Here is a 20007-nt window from a genome sequence, read left to right as displayed (position 1 = left end):
TCATGGCCGAGATGGTCTGCAGCGGCACCACCTAGCATCGCGCGCGCGAGACTCGACAGTCGACGACACGTCTCGGGGCAGTCGGGTGAGTCGGGTGTCGGGTGAATCGGGCCGCCAGTGGTGCCAGTCGGCAGTCGCCAGGTCGCCAGACGGCAGGCAGCACTCAGCAGAGTCAAGAGTGGTCAGACGGCCGAGCTACGTCGATTAGCGTGCACACTGCCGCTTTGCGCATAGCACCGTGAGAGTGCGTAGCGTTCAGTGGTGGAAGAGAAAAAAAAATGGTGGTTATTTGGGTGTAGTCGGGGCGACGTGTCTGCAACACAAATGTGAGTACCGGCTGGCTGAGGGATTTAAACGGAGTGCCGTTACGTTTGTGCGCAACCTGGCGCAACCGCGGGGCGCGGGTTGCCAGGAATGATCGTGGCCCGTGTCCGGTAGGAACGAAAATACGAGAGAGCTCTCAGCGCGGATTCTCCCCCCGCATGAAAACCCGAGGCCGAAGTAGGTACTGGCTCCGCTCTCTCTCTCTCTCTCGCACCTCCGCGTCACATGTATACGTCGCGCGGGCATCATTGGCGAGATACATTATCAGTCAAAAATAACGGCGCGCCGCATGACGTGCCGCGGGGCGCCGCGGCCTCGGCCTCGGCGCTCGGCTCGGCGCCACCTCGCCGCCACCTCGCCCGTCCGACGGCCGACGGCCGACGGCCGACGGCACGTCGCCGCCGCGCTCGCGATTTGCGATACGATGCGCGCAAAACGTGTCGCGACGAGCGATATTTTTGGGATAGATGGCACATTATCTTCTCCGTCTCTTTTCGCGCGTGCGGTGCTTTAACGCCACCGTGCGCCGTGCGCCGTGCGCCTCGCCGTTCGCCATGCGTGTGTAACGAACGGGTGTGCGTCGTTTGATTTGCGAGTTCTCTGTGTGCGTGTGTTATGTGTGTGCGCGCGCGAGAGAGATCTCCCTCGACCGCCGTGTAAACGCGGCTTCCTTTGCCCCCCGTGTCAACGGGTCGCGCGCGCCGTTGGACTGTGTCGGTGTGTGACACGCGCGCGTATGTACGCGCGTATCTACGTCTCCGTGCCGTGCATCTCTCTGTGCGCGCTGCGCGCGTGTTGGTGCGTGTCGAGACACCCTATATATCGTCATATTTTTCAAGCGGCGTATCCCCACGGTACTGACGGTACTTGACAACATTCTGCGACTTTAACGGCAGAAACGTGTCTCTCCGCGTGTCTCTTTGTTTGCGACACGCTCGCGCGCGTGTATCTTTCACCGATCAAAACACCGAAGTGCTCCTACGTCTCCGACGACTCCGACTGTTCCCTTGATTGACGCGTTGATGCCATTGATATAGTTTGATAGCAAATTGATTTGCGGCGATTCTCCGTTTAGGGTCCGTGCGTCTATTACGTGCATGTACCTCCGTCACTCTTGATTTATTGCTAAACGGGTAATGTTCGGTAACTAGCGGTTAACAAATGTGTTTTGATGTCAGATGGAGATAATTAGAGACATATCCCTGTGTGAATTGATTCAGCATCGGCACTCGTATTGACTTTTGTTAACTATTTTTTAAATATATTTTCCAATGGTGCGTTCCAATATTCACTGTCGGTACTGAAAATCTATAGTTTACATCACGTATACTATAGATTTTCTGTACTGGCAGTGAATATTGGACAGCAGCTTAAATGTTACATATTTATTTACAACTTTCTATTAACAAGTCAATTTTTACTAAATTAAACTTATTTATTACACGGATTTCTATGATTACAACTTAGGATCTATGTTGTTATCATAAAATAAAAATGTTAATTTATAATAGAATTTTCATGCAATAATGGGACGAAATTGTTCTCTGATTTCAGATCCTTTCAGTTCCTCGGGTACTAGAACGTTGCTATCCAGCTCTCGGCAAATTGTATGGCGGGATACATAGCCCAAGTCCAAAATGTTACAGATACGGATATTTTAAATCTCATAACAAAGACTGCTCGTTAAGAGATATATAGTCACGATTGGAAAAGTTTTAATTCGGTTACATTGAGGAGGCGACGATAATATGAATCTTATTAATTTTACATCGGGGCAAAGCTGAGTGTAGAAGCGCAAGGGAAAAGGGAAAGTAATTTTGTGAAATAGGATCTTAAATAAAGTTGGTTATGTGCAATGCCGAGATGCTACAATGACAGCAAGACAGTGAGTTCAGTGAGCAACAACTGTAAGCACAGTACAGACGATATTATATTAACGCAATCGCATGCTTTCTCGATTGGAAGTCAATTGAACGTAGACGAAGATCCCTCGGTAGTTGAAAAATCACACAGACGGCTTCGGTGTGACCTAAGTCCTGTCCCAACAAGTACAAACTCCAATTTAAACATAAAGCTTCTTGGTTTAAAGGTAAGATTTTTACGGTATACATGTATATCTTGACATATTTTTATAGTGTATTTTTGTATTGTTTACATTTTTACATTCTGATAAATTCTAAATAAGTTTTACGTTCTTAAACATTATGTTACGATATGTAAGATATGTTGCTTGAAATAGATTCCATGTCATTAAAAATTAGATTTAAAAAGTTCACGTAATTATTTAATATGAGAAATACAGTTATAATTTTGAATAATTTCTTTATATTTTTTGTATTATTGTAGAGTGATAAAGGTACTCGTCAGGATCATCAGGTGAGCACTGGATCTGGGGGGCACAGAGAAAAAAATAGGGAGACTAAAAAGAGAGCAGCTATAGGCAACACAGTGCGTGGATTCTTCTCATCTGGCCACAGCAGGCAGGACAGGTATAATGATGTCTGTATCAAAAATCATGCTTCTTACATTGTCATTTGTTACACTTTATTATTCATTTATAAACTATTTTTTTTAATTGTAATCTATAAATCTCTTTTCTAACTAATTATGATAAATTTCTGTTTAATTTTTCTAAGTATTCTGCTTTACAAAATTCTATTATTAATTGCGCATTTGTGTAACTTTGTTACTATAGTAGACTCTTGATGATTCAAGGGGAAGAGTGGATATTAATCTTGTATGTACATATGTTATGAACACTGGGTAATCTCAAAATTGCTTTTTCTTTGTTTGATGTAGTACATCTGCAATGAATTACAAAATTTATTTTTTAGATGTAACGAGTAAAATGAATAATGAATATTGATGATGTAAAGATATCATTGATAAAATTAAAAAAATGTAAATTAAAAGCTAATTTATTTAATTTACATCTAAATTATATCTCTATTAATATTTTTAATGCTATTATTCTGCAATTGAATTAAACTCTTCTGTTTCAATAATCGAGAGTATACTTAATTATAATTACATAATAAGCTTGTTGTGCACCAATGTGACAAAAATGCTTTATACAAATAAGTAGTTTATATTAATAAATATATTACTAACTACGCAATATAGAAATATATATTATATACACATGTATATATAGCAGATTTAGAAATAACAAATATGATTTTTCTGTATTCTGCAACTCTTTGCTCTTCAAAATTTTTCTGTTAAAAAAACGATATTCTTAAAAAAAGAGATTCACACAGATATTAGATGACTCATCCATATAGAGTTATACTTTCTTTTGAAGAATTTTGTGCGTGTATATGTGCATGTATGTGTGTTTAAATAAATAAGACGTGATTGAATAAATCACCTAAAATTCTGATAGGAAAAGTATGACATTTCATATATATGTCATTTAATGTCTGATGTTACATATATGTATATGTGTGTGTATGTGTGTAAACGCTTTTTTTTATTCTACAATTAAAAAAATTAAATTCCCTGGAAACAAGCTTCTCATTAATTTAAACATTTATGTTACTTATTATATGTTTTGACCTTTGAATTAATTTATATTTTTTTCCTAAGATCTTAGTAAAACAAATGTCGAAAAAATTAGATTGAAATTGGTATTTTTTGTCCTATATGAAATACTTGTGTGAAATAAAATAGATTCTGTCTGGTTTGTTCAATATAAAATTATCTTCGTGGAATTTCAGGTATGAGACAAATAGGCAACGTTCTTCAGGTGGAACTGGCGGAGGCTTGTCTAGTTTATGTCCCAAGCTGGTGGCCAGTGGAGGCACTGGCAGCCAAAGTGGCATTAGTTTGGCAGTGGGCCACTTAGCCTCTCAGGAAAGCGGAGGCCCTTGCGCAGTTGTAACGACCCAAAGGATCCACGCACACAATCACAAACGCCAAAGAAAGCTAGCTATTGTCGCGCAGGCAGGTCCTAGTGCCAACACTACAGGTGATAGGAAGGTTAGTTAAATTGCATGTGCTAAATTAACACGGAAACGTTCAAACATTTATTGTATAACACGATTAAGAAATATCACTGTCATATACTTTAAATTGTCATTGTGATTTAATGTCATTTTGTGTTTTGTGCAGGTATTATCCAATATAAGTCGTTCGGCTAGTATTTCCAAAAAGCAAATTCGAGCACAGCGACACGATCAGAGTACTGATTCTTTATCTATAACTAGCAACGGTCTGTCGACCAGTTCACCATCTTCTAAAAAGAAAGTACTATCTGCCTTGCGTATCTCTGATCGATCATCCACCCAAAGTGTGAATTCATCATCCTTAGATCATGAAAATGATCGTAGTTTCAGTGATGCTGAAGAAGCAATCGCAGCAACGGAGAATGCGTTTGCCACACCAGGTAAAATTTTCAAGATTAAAATAAAATTGTATAATATATAAGAGATAAATCTATTGAAATTTTATTATATATTTTATATATATATGTATAGGGTCTAGTTCTACACCTTCTACACCAATTAGTAAAGTAAAATCAGCAAAATTCAGCAAAGATGAGGAAGCAAATGTGGCACGTGATATTCTTGCAGAACGTACCGATTCATCAAGGAACGCTGCAGATGTGCAACACGTGATTTTAAATGAGTTCGAACAAAGAAATGTTATGCCAATAAAACCATCTGTAGTACACGAATTTCATGCGGTTAATCAGGAAAGTATTATAAATGATAAGCAAAAATCATTGTTGAGCTCTACTCTCGGCGCCAGATCAATTAGTAATAACGACCAAAAAGTTCTGAAACATAAAAATACAAATTCTGGAGAGAAAATGATTGAACATCATAGTAGTAAAGACGTCGAATCAACTAACATAGAAAAAGATGTAAATGATACTATGATATCGACAGAGATAGAAATGAATTCCACAAACGATAATAGTGAAGGTAAACAAGCAAAAAGTAGAGAATCCGTAGGGTACACGGATAGTGGTGATAATGGTGCAGATAAAGAAACTACAGAACCTTTGAATACCGTAAGTAGCGATAAGAAGGAGAAGATATCGAGGGTCAAAAGTAGCACAGGTTTAAGCGAAGAGGTAATTAAGAGTTCGAGGTTTGTAACATCAAAGGTATTGGAAGAGATAACGGATGCCGACACCAAGACGGTGGATGTAGAGAAAGAGGTGGAGGAGGAAAGAGTTACGATATACGATGACGATGGCACCAGCATCAGCGACATAGTAGCAGCACAGGCGCTTCATGAATCGTTAAGTAAATTAGGCAAAGTTCCGCCGTTAGACACCGAGATGGGAGAGGTGCAGAATACAAATTTGCGAGACGAGACAGAAATAAGAGAGCATCCTGAAAAGGATATAGTTACGCAGGAGGAAACGGTGGAAGGTTTTATTGGTCCATTACTCGACGAAAACTTTAAGGCGGATGAAAAATTGTCGCAAAAAACAATGGCAATGGAAGAGGTGCAAAATTTATTAATGAAAGTTAAGGTGCAGACTGTCGAGGACGACGATGATGAGGAGAAAGCCGTCGGTATTTCACCGGATGGAAGATTTCTGAAATTTGAAGAGGAAATTGGTCGTGGCAGTTTCAAGACTGTTTATCGCGGGTTAGATACTCAAACTGGCGTAGCTGTAGCTTGGTGCGAGTTGCAGGTAAGATATCCTTTTAAATATGTACAATATGTTTATTAAGTGAGACAAGTATTTGAATATATTATTTTAAAATAATTAAAAATTGAAAATTTATTTAGATAATACATTTAAAATAACGCTTATTTTCCGTAGGAGAAAAAATTGAATAAAACAGAGAGATTGAGATTCAGGGAAGAGGCTGAAATGTTAAAAGGATTACAACATCCGAATATTGTAAGGTTTTATGATTATTGGGAAGTTACACTTACTCGTAGAAAATATATTGTACTAGTCACTGAACTTATGACATCGGGAACATTGAAAACGTAAGTTCTTTATTGTTTATGGAGTTAAGTTCTTTATTGTTTATAGAGTGTTATTGTAGTACATGTTTTTAATTGGCTGTATTACAACAGATATTTGAGGAGGTTCAAGAAGATTAATCCTAAAGTAGTAAAATCTTGGTGTCGGCAAATCTTGAAAGGCCTGAGCTTCCTTCACTCTAGGTCACCGCCCATTATTCATCGTGATTTGAAATGTGATAATATTTTTATCACGGGTACAACAGGAAGCGTGAAAATTGGCGATTTAGGTCTTGCAACATTGAAGAATCGTAGTTTTGCAAAAAGCGTTATCGGTACACCGGAATTTATGGCGCCTGAAATGTACGAGGAGCATTATGACGAGTCAGTCGACGTTTATGCCTTCGGAATGTGTATGCTCGAGATGGCTACTAGCGAGTATCCATATTCCGAATGTACAGGACCAGCACAAATATACAAACGCGTAGTATCGGTAAGCATGTATTACAACTTCAACCTTTTATGTCAATTAGAACAATTCTAGTTGTCTATGATATCGATATTTACGTACGAGGGATAATTATCTTTATAAATTTTATGAATATAATTTAACATATAATGAAGAGGAATGATATGATATTCTGAATAGCAATTTATATTACGCAGGGTGTTAAACCACAGAGCTACGATAAAGTTGAAAATCCAGAGGTACGTGATATCATAGAAATGTGTATACGTCTGAAGAAAGAAGAACGACCGCTTGTTAAGGACTTACTTAATCACGAATTCTTCGCCGATGATGTTGGACTGAAATTAGAGATGGTATCGCGGGATTCGGCGGTTGCGGATATGGAGCAGTCGCGTGTTGAGTTTAGATTGCGTGTGCTGGATCCTAAGAAGCGCAGCAACAAACACAAGGAAAACGAGGCGATACAATTTGATTTTGACATACAGACTGATAACGCGGAAGAGGTAGCTTTAGAGATGGCGAAATCTAGCCTGATATTAGAGGAAGATGCTAAAGCGGTGGCTAAGATGTTGAAATCGCAAATTACCACTCTATTGCGAGAACGAGAGGAACGTAAAGCCAAAGAAGAGAAGGAACGCTTGGACAGGGAAACTGCCGCCACAGCCACAGAAGTCACAGCAGCTAATGCTGCAAACGCCGAGAACTTGCTACAGCAGCAACTGCTTCTTCAACAAATGCAATTGCAGCAGCAGCAGCAACAGCAACAGCAACAACAAATTCAATCTAATATTAGTATGCAAATGCAAAATCCAGTCCCGATGCAATTGCAACAAACTCAAATGCCCATTCAACAACAGCAACTACAATCGACCGGTCAACAAGCTCAACAGCATAATTTACAAGCGCAGCAGGTTCAGTTGGTCCAGCAACAACCGATTATCCAACAACAAACGTCGGTCGTGCAGTCCCAACAAGCACAACAAATGCAATATCAACAGCAAATACAGCAGCAGTATCAACAGCAACAACAGCAACAGTATCCTCAACATGTTCCGCAGAGCTTGAACGCGAATTCTCCACAATGTTCGACTCCGCAAAACGTTCAGGCTCAACCTCAATTTCCACAGGTGCCGCAGCAGATGCAACAACAGCAGCAGCAGCATGTTCAGCAGCTACAGCAACAGCAATATATACAGTTGAATCAGATGAGTGTTCCACAACAAATTCCTCATCAGATACAGCAACAAATGCAGCCTCAAATGCAGATGTTGTCCCAACAGCAGCAGCAGCAAATGCATCAACAGCTTCAACAACACGCGCAGCAACAGCAATACGCGACGCAATCGCAACTTCAGCATGTTCAGCAGTTACATCAACAACATACCGTTGGTTCGCCGTCTGTTCAGAGTCAGCAATACTATCAGCAGAACGCTGCTGGTTCCTCGGGATACGTATCAGCGGGTTCTTTGTATCAGCAAACCATGCCGCAACAAATATTTCACACATATACCACGTCTACTAATCCCTCTGGTCACGTAGAAATTTTATCGTCCACTCAAACTGCGACGCAGATTTACTCTCACACGAGTTTACCCGCGGGCGCGATGCCCGCATCCTCACAGTCGCAATACATCCCATCGACAGGTCAAGTTCAAACATCTATACCATCGGGCATAAGTGTCAATAATACGTCGGCTGTGACTCATATGCAAAATGTCCCGACCTCGACGATCCCCAACATACAAAGCGCGCCCGCTTTGCTCGGCAATACCGGCCCACAGCCTCAGTCTCAACAAAATATTCTCGTGCAAATGCAGTATTCGCAAAACGCGAATGTCATGCCCAATTCTATTTCGATAACGCCCAATATAGCGAACGTCTCAGCGCAATCATCCACTAATCTGCAGCAGCAACATCAACATTTTCTTTCGAATACGGATCAATGTCCCACGACTGACAGGTCTTCCCTGATAAAACAAGATACAATGGATTCAGTGCTGTCTCTGCCACCAGATCTACCAATTAATTTACAGCAAGATCAAATTGCTACACCTGCTCCAGTCACAACGGGCGTTGCACAGCAGAGTGTAGCGTCAAACGATGGGTAAGACAAGATGGAATAAAGACGAGTAAAAATAATTGTAAACTTAATTAAATATTTTATCTTTTAGAGTCACGCCAGAAAATTCCGAAAGCGTTCCCGCTTCCGAGAGAAGCCGGATAAAACGTACAGGAACTAAACGTAAGAAGCCGGGCATTAAATTAACAGTCTTGTCTGTCAGTAGTGGCGAAGGACAATCAATGACTGTCGAGTGCCAGTTAGATACGAGTAAACAAAAGACTGTTACCTTTAAATTTGATCGAGACGATATGGTACCTACAGACATTGCCAATAATTTGGTAAGGATATATTTTGACATCTGACATATCTATATTTTGACATTTACTTAATTATATATTGCCTTTTGTCTCACATTATTTTTTCTTTTTCTTCTCTCTCTCAATGTATCCAGGTTGCTGAAAATCTATTGCCGCAATCTCAATGCGAGACGTTCGTAGAATTAATTGAAGACATTGTCAAACAATTGCGGTTGGATCCTACGCGAGCCCTACCTTTGGTAGCACATGGTCCACCTGATCAATCTGCCGGTGGAAGCCCGGTTACAAGTCGACGTCCTAGGGATCGCGACCACAGTCTCGATACAGCTAAGGTATAACTTTTGTAGCTATTAAAGAATAAGCTAGACATTAATGTCATCGTCAAAGATGCAGTGTGTGTGATGTAAATGATATTTACATCATATTTTGTAAAATTTTCGCGATTACTTTCTTTATCATCGCGTGAAAATTTTATGTGCTCTTTAAACATACAGATGCGTCCAAGACAATGATTCGCATAAGTAATGTGGTCATTTTCTTCTCAAATGGACCAATTTGCATTTCCATTTAAAATCGAACTATAATCCAGGGCAGTAATATTAAAATAGCATAGGGGACTTTGTGTGGAACATATATTTTCAATATAGAATCAAGGGTATGCATATAATTGGTGTGTATGGTTTTGGACGCAGCAGGTGAGACATGGCTCGCTAACACGTCAAAGCAGCCACCGATCGTCGTACAAAGTCCACCGTAGACACCGTTCGGTGAGTTCATCGATCCCACCGTCCCTTCTCCTGTTTCTCCTACACATTTCAGAGTTATATTCGTGGACGCTTATGCATTTCATTTTTGTTACACTTGCAACCAATTATGCCCAGACTCGGACACTTGTTAGGCCATTTATAATTTTGTCTTGTTATAGGTTCACATTATGTATGCAGAAATCTAAGAAAGTTCCGAGATTTAAAAAAGTTTTTGTTTTCTTACGGTAACACACCGATTTCTTTCATAACACAGAAAGAAACGAGTACTAGACGTGTGGTTTCGATGAAACTATGACCGGGAAATTGATTTGCGTGTTTGGAAATTTTTTGAAAATGTCAGAACTTTCTTGGGATTGATTTACATCATATTTTTTACACCTTTTTTTCGCAGATTATCTTACATCATTACAGTATATGTACAACGTATATGTACAAAGCAATCACGTATACGCATATTATAATATTATTTTGTGTGCTGTATTCATCGAATGTATTGATTTATATATTGAAAAATAATTCTACGTATTTTTATTTTATGAAAACCTATTATTTTACGACAGTCTTGATTAGAAACATTTTATAAATATTGCAATGATCGTTATGTTCTCGTACATATAAGAACATATTTTGCATCATATTTTAAATATTGCACTATAATAAAATTTGGTAAACTGTTATTTCTATTGTGTAAATAAAAGAGCAAAGAGATGTTCTTACAATGGATATTTTTATAAAATTATTTCTTCATGAATGTCTTTAAAATACGTTTTTTAAATAAGAAAATTTGATAAGATATATCTTGAAGTTTATGATGCAGAATTGTTAATATGTTTGTTAAATATATTGGATATATACACACGGGTCATTGTTTATATTATATATTTATCTACTACCAAGTATTTGAAATAATAATGAATATTTTATTCATTTCAGAGAGACGAAACTTCAAATACTTCTACTCCAACGAAATTGTTGCCGATCGATCAGATTATTTCTCATATTGCCAATACCAGTTTGGAGAAGCAGCAAGTCGCTCAGACTCCTGATAGTCAAGCCGGTGCCGAAAATACATCAGCCGAAGCTTCCAGGAGGTCATCCACATCTACACAAAATACCGACACCTTAACACCTACAAATATACCGAGTGACCCGACGGATAATCAAGAAACTATCGTTTCTGCAACGTCCGCGGAAACAGTTGTGGAAGCACAGCATAATATTCAGGATGATGCTAGTAATTCGGCCTTTAAATCTTATCAAACTACTACAACGCACGCTCAGACTCAAATACAGGATACAATAGTGAGCGCAAGTAATGCAAGTGAAGCATCGAAAGAATCTCAAGAACAGCAAGATGGAGTAGATGTAAAGGAATCTGGAATAACTAAAGAGATAAATGCGGCCGACGTTGCTGCAGAGATATCGACTTTAACGGTACCGACGCCAATGCGCAAAGTTTCTCGCTTCTTAGTTAGTCCTGTGACCGAACAAAAAAATATCGCACTTGAAGGGGAATCTTCTGCCGGTGAAAGCATAGATCGTACAAATATCGCAATGTCAGCATCGCAATCTGTCGCACCTGTTACGAACGCGGAGCTTATATTGAAAAATGAGGAACAAATAAACCACACGGAGGCAAATGTTTTAGAAATTCAGAGTGCAACGACGCACGAACAAACTAACAATAACGAAACAATAGTTCAGAATATTCCGTATGCCATAGAACAGACAGACAGCGCGCAACAAATCTTACAGCCGGGACAACAGTCGATCGGACTGCAGCAGAGCATTATTCAAATGCAAACTCTGCAACAAGTAACGGGACACGTGCAACAAACCACGACTATCGGACAGTCGAACCAGCATACCATAATCGTCCAGGGATCTACGATAACGTCGCAACAAATACCTCCAGCTAGTATGCAGCATTTTGTGCCGGTTAATTCGCAGGAGTTGCAGCCTCAACCGCTCCATTCGAATGGAATAGTCCAAACACAGGCGCAGTATCCAAATCAAGCGATGATACAACCCAATGTTGTAATGCAACCACCACAGCAGCAAATTCCTATACAGCAAGGCATAATGCAGATGCACGTACAAGCGGAACAGATGCAGGTCCAGCGTCCGGTGGTTCAGCAGCAATTCATTCCGCAACAGATGCAGCCTCCGACGCAGCAGTATGTGATGCTATCGGGCCATATGCAACCGGTGCAATCAACGCTTATGGACGATCGAAATCGTAGAGTGTCGAGTTTATCCACAGCATCCAATGTATCCACAGACTCTCAAATTTTGGAATCGTCCGGCATAGTCGAGGAAAAGAGGCAAGGCGTGAACACAACTAATATACCTGTAACACATATGCAACACATACAAGTTGTTTCGCAAGACATCCCCGGTACAATGCCGTTGCCGCAAAGCGCTATAGAAACCACTCAATCTCATCAAAACGTGCAACATGTTCCGGGAACCATGCCTCCATCCATGCCGGTACCTGCTTCTGCACATCCGGTTGCTGCCGCAGACATTTCCACACCTAAAGTCCCCGTTAAAACGAAAGAGATGTCCTCGACGCTTCCAGATCTCGCGCAAAATTTAGCAAATATACTTTCCAATCCGAAATCAAAATCTGTCACGCCTCATCCTTTGACCAACCACGAACCAGCTGCTGTTCCTAACGTTGCCGCTTCCGCATCAGTTGACTACAAACCTGTGCAATCCGAGCAGTATTTTCAGCCTATACAACCGGAGGCGAGTCAACTGCAAATTCAACCGCCTATTCAACATAATTATCAAGGGCAAATCGTGCATCAGGGATATCAGGGACAGCAGAACTTTCAGCAAGCGTTCCAAAATCAGCAGGTGCTTCACCAGAATCAAGTGCAGCCGATACCACAGTCGGTTCCGTTAACAATCCCTCAACAGATTGACGCGCAATCACAGATGGTGCAGTCCATTCTTCAGAGTGTATCGACTCAATCGACCGCTCAAGGAAATTGGATCGTGACTAATCAAACTCCTTTACAGCAGCCGATACGACATGTACAACCAAATCAGCTGCAGCCGCTGCCAAATCAATTGCAGTTACAACAAATTCCTTTGCAGCCGCAAATGCATCAGCAGATCATGCAAGACCAACAACACAGCGAATCTCCCGCCATATTAGATCAATCACACTTACATTTAAAGCTTCCGGAACAACATTTGGCCAAATCTTCGGAAATTGAGAATCTGGAATCTTCGAGTTCAAATTGGTATGTACATTTATCGATTCAATTCGATAGCAACAATACAGAAGAAAAACGAAATATGAAACGCTTTATAACTTGTCTTTTTAAAATTTACTTTATCATTTCAGTATACGCCGTGCTAGTTCCGATTGCCAGTTACTTACATCCGAAAATGAGAATTCGAGTCACGATGTGACGCCTGAGCACACTCTTGTTGAATCCATCGATTCTACATCGATTCTGCAACAACAGTTGTCGCAATCACAGCAGCAGCAACAGCAACACCGCAAACTCAGTCAACAGAATTCGTTGGACAAAATGTCGGATATAAACTGCGTCGGGACTGTTGGAGGTGGTGCAGGACCGCAAACTATAGCTGACTTACATCAGAAACTTGTACAATTGACAAGTCAACCGTCGGAATCGCTGAATGTTGGTACACCACCTATAAGCTATCCTGCCACACCTCATAATAATCAGGTGGTTGGAGGATACGACGCGTATATGCATTCTTTGCAACAGAAATTATATAATATTGGCGTGCCAGTTTCGTCTGCGAATGCCGCATGTCCGTTATCTCCTCAAACAACAATACATTCCTCCACTATTCTCACCGATACGCAAGCCGACACGACTATCGAGGGTTCCACTATAACGCAAGACAGTTCTGGTGCACTTTCACAAACTGTAAGTCTTTTTATGGTGTTATTATACTTGATATACGCAATTGGTGATTCTCGTTGTCCCAAAAGTATCCGTATAAAATTTTTTTTCAGAATGTGGAATGTTCTCTTGACAGTCCAACACCAGGAGCTCCTACAGGGTCCGAAAATATGAGCCCAAGCAAAGAAAATGTAAAGATGCGAGCTCAAAGACCGGGATCCCGTTTACAAGAATTGGAGCAGGAATTGGCTAAGATTCATCACAGAGGATCGGTTTTCTCAGCAGCTCCGAATCAGCCATTAACACCGCCTACATCCGTACAAACGCAACAATCTGTGCAAAATTTGTTGACGACTGTTCAGCCAGTGTCAGTGGTACCTGTGGCTACTGTCACTCCTAATATCGTGACACCACGGTCTGGTACCAATACTCCAATTCAGGCAGAACTCCAAGACGCTACTAATGAGGTAATGTCTATTTTCTGCAATGTTTTGCGTTTGGTGTCACACTTTTTGCTTTCTAAAATATAGCAAAGTTATGACAGAGAAATTATTTTATAATACGTCTGCTTTTTTTAAATAATGTTGGAACATTAATTTTACAGAAGGCGAATCCTACTCAGCCTATTAGAAAAATATCAAGATTTGTGGTTTCTAAAGTTGCGGGTCCGCCTACTCATGGCAATGCTGCTATTAATCAACAACAGGTTGTTGATGCTGCAAGGTCTCAATTACAACAAACGGAAGAATTAAAAATTTTAGAACGGCAAAATATTCTTTCCCATCATACAGATGATCTACATGGTAAGAGATTTTATTTAAACGACGAAAATTTAGCAAAAACTAAATATTTAGCAAAAGCTAAATAAATATAATAATAAATATATATGAACCTCTTTGTGTATAGAGATATGTGACACATATTTACTAATTATAGGTGTATCTGCACAAATACTTCATAGTCGAGAGAATTCTGTTCCGCCAACTGTACAGGCAATTCATGGTACTAATATTTCAAATATTGAAGTAAGTTTTATAACTTTATTATTATTGTCAAATAAAAATATAAGAATTATGAAATTAATTAATTATTATAATAAAAATGCAATTAGATGGTAATAATTTATTATCTGACATTACAGCCTGAAAAAGAAGAGAGATTTGTAGCTCTTACACCGAGTGAAGAATACCAATTACTTATAAAAAGGTAAAAATATTTAGATCGTGACATTTAAATTTATTCTTTTATTTAATAGAACGTATGTAAAGATACATCTGAAATATCGAAAGCTAAGAAGATAAAGAGAAATTATAGATATTAATTCACGATTTGCTTACTTTTTAAAAAATATAGAACAATTTTTATTATATACAGACAAACTTCGGAACTAGAAACATTGCAAAGAAGACACAGGGAAGAGTTGGAACGTTTCCAACAACAACAACTACAATTGCTTATACAGCAACAAGCAAGCGCGCTTCATCATCAGCATCATCCGTTGCTTTATCATACGGTTGCAACAAATATTTCCGGTCAGTAATTAATTTCGTTAAAATCATTCATTATGTATACACGTATTCTTATTTGTACAATGCATATTGTAATTGATGTGTTATTTTGTTATTTGACAGGACCTAGAATTCCAGGAATGGAGGACTATCTGATGTTTGGTACAGCGCCGCAGACTCCCCTGCAGAAAGGGCCGAACAACTATCCTGACACGGATGAGACTTTACGGCTGGCCATGCAGAAATTGAAGCAGACTCCACTGCAGCTTCAACCGCAGCAGGCATCGGCTGGAATACCGCATGCTTATGTTATTCCAATTCCAGTAGTGCCTTCTGAAAATATGCAAAGTGTAGTTTCTCAGCAAAGTAATAACTGCTCGAATGATATATCCGAGAGTATTGATACGACGCACAGCACGGCGGTTGGAAATCCGACGCAGTACCAATTCGCTCCTATATTATCAGAAGGAACGAATATCCCGTCGACAACTGGACCGTTATCCGCGCCCGCGCCCTTATCGATACCCGGCGCGACAAGCGCCTACATACAGTATCACGAGGGCCAGCCGCTACCGAATTTTCAGACTTTCAGCTGCACACCTCACGGCGGTTTCTTTTTGCCAGCTGGCTATCGGCTGATATACACGCCGCCCACGACTCAATCTCAGCCGGCGACACCTGCCACGTCTCATGTGACAAGTTCTTCGCGTGACGATACGCCTCCGACGGCGGAGCCGCACTACTCGACCACCGTCGAAAACTCAATGATTCCTCCTTCGCATTCGGATCAATAACGCAACATTCGGCTCACACGCTTCTATATTTTTCGGACAATCTGCGTTCGTTCTTAGTTTAACGCGTTAGTTTAACTCAGTACTGTTAGTGCAGAGTTTTGCATCGTTATCGTCACGAATGTAACCCGAATATATAATTTGCTGTGAAATGCGCGCGCCATTGCTAGACATTATCATAAAGGTGCGAAGACGGATCGAACAAAAAAAAAAAAGAAAAGAACATGAGTGGAACTATATGTAATGTTTTTCGATGTATGTACGACGCTCTTGCGTATATTAAACAAAATATCAAATATTCTCGCTATCTGAGCGTGTGCATGATATTATTACGATATGTGCCTCGCAGCGGAAGTAAAGCGGAAATAATATGGGAAGATACTGCGAAGAAGCGATATATATGTATGTATGTATGTATATATATATCGCTTTTTCGCTTATATATATAATATATATATATATAAATTTTCCGAATGCAACGCAGGAACTTGAGATAGAGGCCTTTACATGTACTGTGCTTCGATGCGTTAAAAACAAAAAAAGAAGAAAAAAAAAAGAAAACTCTTCCTTCGCTGAGACCTCTAAGGGATTCTACTATTGACCCGACTCCTTTAGTAGCACAGCTCACATTAGTACAGGCCTCCGCTAGTCTTACGATCGAAATGGCATATGGCCATTCTGCTCGGTATATGTGTATAACTGTTACTGTATGCTGGATGTGTCGAGAAAGAGTGATAGGGACAAGGGGCAAGGGGCAAAAAGAAATGGGGGAGAGATAGAATGAAAAGGGAGTGTGTGTATAGCTTTATGCGAGTATGTATGCGCGAACGCGTATGTATGCGTATAATTGTGCGGGTATGTGTGTTGGAGATGAAAAAAAAATAGGCAGAGAGAAATATGATTAATATAGTCACTGTTATGCTTTAATGTATTTCTAGCGATTTTGCCTATTTCAATTAAAGAAAAAAAGTCATGTGTTACTAGTTAGCAAACCCATATATCTCGTTTACTATATTGATGATTATTATATCTTCTTTTAAAGCTGGTAGTAGCCGTTTTATCTACCGTTGTTTATTTTGATATATATATGTAACTGAGATAAATTGCCCGATGCCATCCGTAGACCATTGACAAATGCGTGTTGACAGTGTCCGACTATTATCTTTTTAATCAATCTAAGATGTACTACTGTCAACGTACTGGAGCAACGTATTAAAAATTTCCTTTTTAGTTCTTGGTAATCTGTGACGCATCATTTCAGGTAGCGAAACATTCAATTACAGTTTTTATTCGATTACAATGCGACGACTGCTCTCACTGCTGAATATATTATACACACCTTACCGACAGATCATTATCGTTAGTTTTTTAAATCGGATTTTATAGATTTTTCGTTTCCATTAATATTGTTTAATGATACCGAAAATTGTTTATGTAATTATCGTATGATTGGATGTCAGGATTGTTGCTGCAACCGTCATTAAGAGGGAAGTGTTTTAAATTATTCGTTCTGACACGTGACTCTCGAGGCTACTCTGAACTTGGTGATTTCTGTGCTGAGATTAAACTTTTTTTAAGTATAAGACTTCTTTTTTTGGTGCTTTTATGTCACAATATTAAAATCACATTAAAATCTGTTGAAATGTTCCCAAAATAGCAATAGTTTATTATATATATATCTATATATGTATATTACATGGATTGAGATTAAATTAGGTCTTTATACGATTATTATCCGAGATGACAAATCTAATCGTCATCATTGAATACCGTGTATGAGTTTAGTGGATATTGATTTTAACCGAGTCGATTTAAATTTCTTCGGTAACTCATTCGTAAATGGCTATGTACCTTCTCTCTTTTCGAATATCGGTGTTGCATTACGTCTAGCAAATCTCAATTGTGTAATTTGATATGAGAAATGGCTGTTTATTACATCAAATCTCGTTGACATCTAAGAAACGGATAGAAGCAATAATTATTAAACGGAGGTTTATTTGTAAAGAATGACAAATTTCGCGAGCATTTAGTCACGGAAATATCAAATTATCAGGCCAAGATCTCTTGTCCTTTCTCATATTCTATTCATCTGAGCTTCTTTTTTAAAATAGGACATCTTGTTCACCGGGCTTTTCTTCGGCAGCCAATGTGATTCGTTCCTAATTCCAGGACTTGAATTTCCTAGGAGATCGAATGTCCATCGGGTCTTCTTCCGGCGATCAACGTGGTTCGTTTTTGCATATTGCATCAACAATTATATTCTACTTACTGGGAATTTTATTACATGTATATAAAATTAAGTTTACTTCCAGAATTGTATTGCAACGAAAGAGAATGTGAGATTTTAAGCGGAGGGTATGATTGTTAAGTGATTTCCACACAAACGCTAAGAAACAAATTATAAAAAATATAATCTTGAATAATTTTAATATGCATTAAAATAATTTGAAAATACAATTCGAATAAGTATACTGACTATCGATATTTTGTTTCAAATGTTTTATTTTTTCAAGGGATATGTTTGAAGATACTATCCCACATAAATAAAAACATTAATGAATTAATTTTAGTTATCATAAACAGTTATCAATACCACGATTAAAACAAAGGTTTCAATAATATATCTCTGTACCTCGTACAATATTGTAAAACAGGCTGAAGCTTTACTTTATCAAACGACCTTCATCAAAAGACGTTAAATGTAAAAATTACTATATGATAAGACTTAACAAAGAGAAATAAATAAACGTACGATACAGACCACTTGTCTTCTTCCACCATGCGCAATATCATCAAACTTCTTAGTATTGGAATAATAATGAAAATGCTATTTATTAGTCACGTTCCTTCATTACATAATAGATATATTAGACATTACATACAAATACATCAATACGTCATTATAATGTATTTCAAATATTGTCTAATCTTTTTAAAAACTGCCTTTGTATGTACAAAAAACCTTGAATTGTGCTTCTTAGCCGTCATCTTCCTCGATAGGTCAGATCTCTTTTATACTGTAATCATAATAAGACAATATTCTTGTCTGTAACCAAAATATTTTTAAATATTATCTTACAACCATTTTATATTTTATGTAGATAATGAAAGAATTACGTTATTGCATTAACATTATTTATAACAAGTTAATACTAATATTAATAACAGACATATAAGATGGGCCAAACAACAGATTAATATCCCAAGAACAATTAAATAAAAATTAACGATTCAGACGGCGATTCTCTTGTTACAAACAGCATTTTAAATTACAATTGAATGTCGAAAATCTTTGTAGGGAGGGGAAATGTTAAAAAAATTCAAATGTTCTATCTCCTGGATGTCAAAAGTCAAAATGTTATACTTACCGTTCGATATGTTTAAGACGATTGCGAAGCATTGCGAGGCATCACAGAGATTCAAAGTGGTTTCGCCTCCTCGCATAAGCCCCCATGCAGGCGAAGAATCCGACAATTGCGATGGTCAATCCCAAGATCAACGCCAGAGTGTCGCCGAAGTCGAAATTGTTGGAAGCCATTGCGACATCGAGAATGCCGAAAACGACGAATAAAAAATAGAACCACATTTTTCTCGCAGAAGACGATATAACGATGCGGAAGTACCAAGTACGTGATATTAATTACAATATTGACAACTCTCGTACGTATGTATGTACTTGTCTTCTTGCACTGTCGTGCGTCGCGTACGATTATAAATTAATATAGATCCATGTCTTTTTCCATGTTGTTGTTGTACACCAAGTCGCACGTTAACTCATGTCCGCCCTTGATAAATACTGATGACACGTGGTGACAATACTGACAATCTTCCAATTACGTCTTATTTGGCATTTTGTAAACACAAAAATGGCGTCTGCCCTCTGAGAAAGTAGACGTCAACTACGTCGTATCGCTCGGTAACCGCACATGGTTTGCGTCCGTG

General features: G+C 39.0%; 1 protein-coding gene and 1 long non-coding RNA gene across 10 annotated transcripts; one reads left to right on the top strand and one right to left on the bottom strand.

The window, feature by feature from the left end:
• Positions 1 to 54: 54 nt before the first annotated feature.
• Wnk (Wnk kinase) lies at positions 55 to 18823 on the top strand. Of its 9 annotated transcripts, none has more exons than XM_071770782.1 (21): positions 55 to 326; positions 1879 to 2209; positions 2290 to 2413; positions 2671 to 2813; positions 4044 to 4305; positions 4438 to 4711; positions 4803 to 5977; positions 6110 to 6282; positions 6373 to 6751; positions 6925 to 8831; positions 8899 to 9127; positions 9241 to 9438; positions 9799 to 9873; positions 10807 to 13127; positions 13232 to 13790; positions 13880 to 14233; positions 14371 to 14569; positions 14703 to 14791; positions 14908 to 14972; positions 15141 to 15298; positions 15398 to 18823. In XM_071770782.1, exons 2-21 carry the CDS (start codon positions 2196 to 2198, stop codon positions 16066 to 16068), a joined length of 9369 nt encoding a protein of 3122 aa, XP_071626883.1. In that variant the 5' UTR covers positions 55 to 326; positions 1879 to 2195; the 3' UTR covers positions 16069 to 18823. The 9 variants fall into 9 exon arrangements, with proteins under 9 accessions (XP_071626883.1, XP_071626882.1, XP_071626880.1 ...); XM_071770781.1 differs by having other exon boundaries at positions 1879 to 2413; positions 10807 to 12819; positions 12904 to 13127; XM_071770779.1 differs by having other exon boundaries at positions 1879 to 2413; positions 9802 to 9873.
• A 47-nt stretch (positions 18824 to 18870) lies between these two features.
• On the bottom strand, positions 18871 to 19963 carry LOC139808616 (uncharacterized). The gene is made up of 2 exons (XR_011730908.1): positions 19434 to 19963; positions 18871 to 19082 (listed from the first exon to the last, which is right to left on the bottom strand). It is a non-coding gene; the product is annotated as an uncharacterized lncRNA (long non-coding RNA).
• Between the last annotated feature and the right edge of the window lie 44 nt (positions 19964 to 20007).

The sequence above is a fragment of the Temnothorax longispinosus genome, chromosome 2 (assembly GCF_030848805.1).
Source record: "Temnothorax longispinosus isolate EJ_2023e chromosome 2, Tlon_JGU_v1, whole genome shotgun sequence".
NCBI classification, from domain to species: Eukaryota; Metazoa; Arthropoda; class Insecta; order Hymenoptera; family Formicidae; genus Temnothorax; species Temnothorax longispinosus.
The sequence above is the reverse complement of the archived record's forward strand: the minus strand, read 5'-3'. Positions and strand labels throughout refer to the sequence as shown.

Excerpts from the sequence above, each read along its gene's own strand:
- Wnk (XM_071770775.1), top strand. The coding sequence starts at position 2,180 with ATGCCGAGATGCTACAATGACAGCAAGACAGTGAGTTCAGTGAGCAAC. Across the intron at positions 8,832-8,898 it reads AGTGTAGCGTCAAACGATGG|AGTCACGCCAGAAAATTCCG; the intron begins GTAAGACAAGAT and ends TTTATCTTTTAG. Across the intron at positions 9,874-10,806 it reads TCCACCGTAGACACCGTTCG|AGAGACGAAACTTCAAATAC; the intron begins GTGAGTTCATCG and ends TATTCATTTCAG.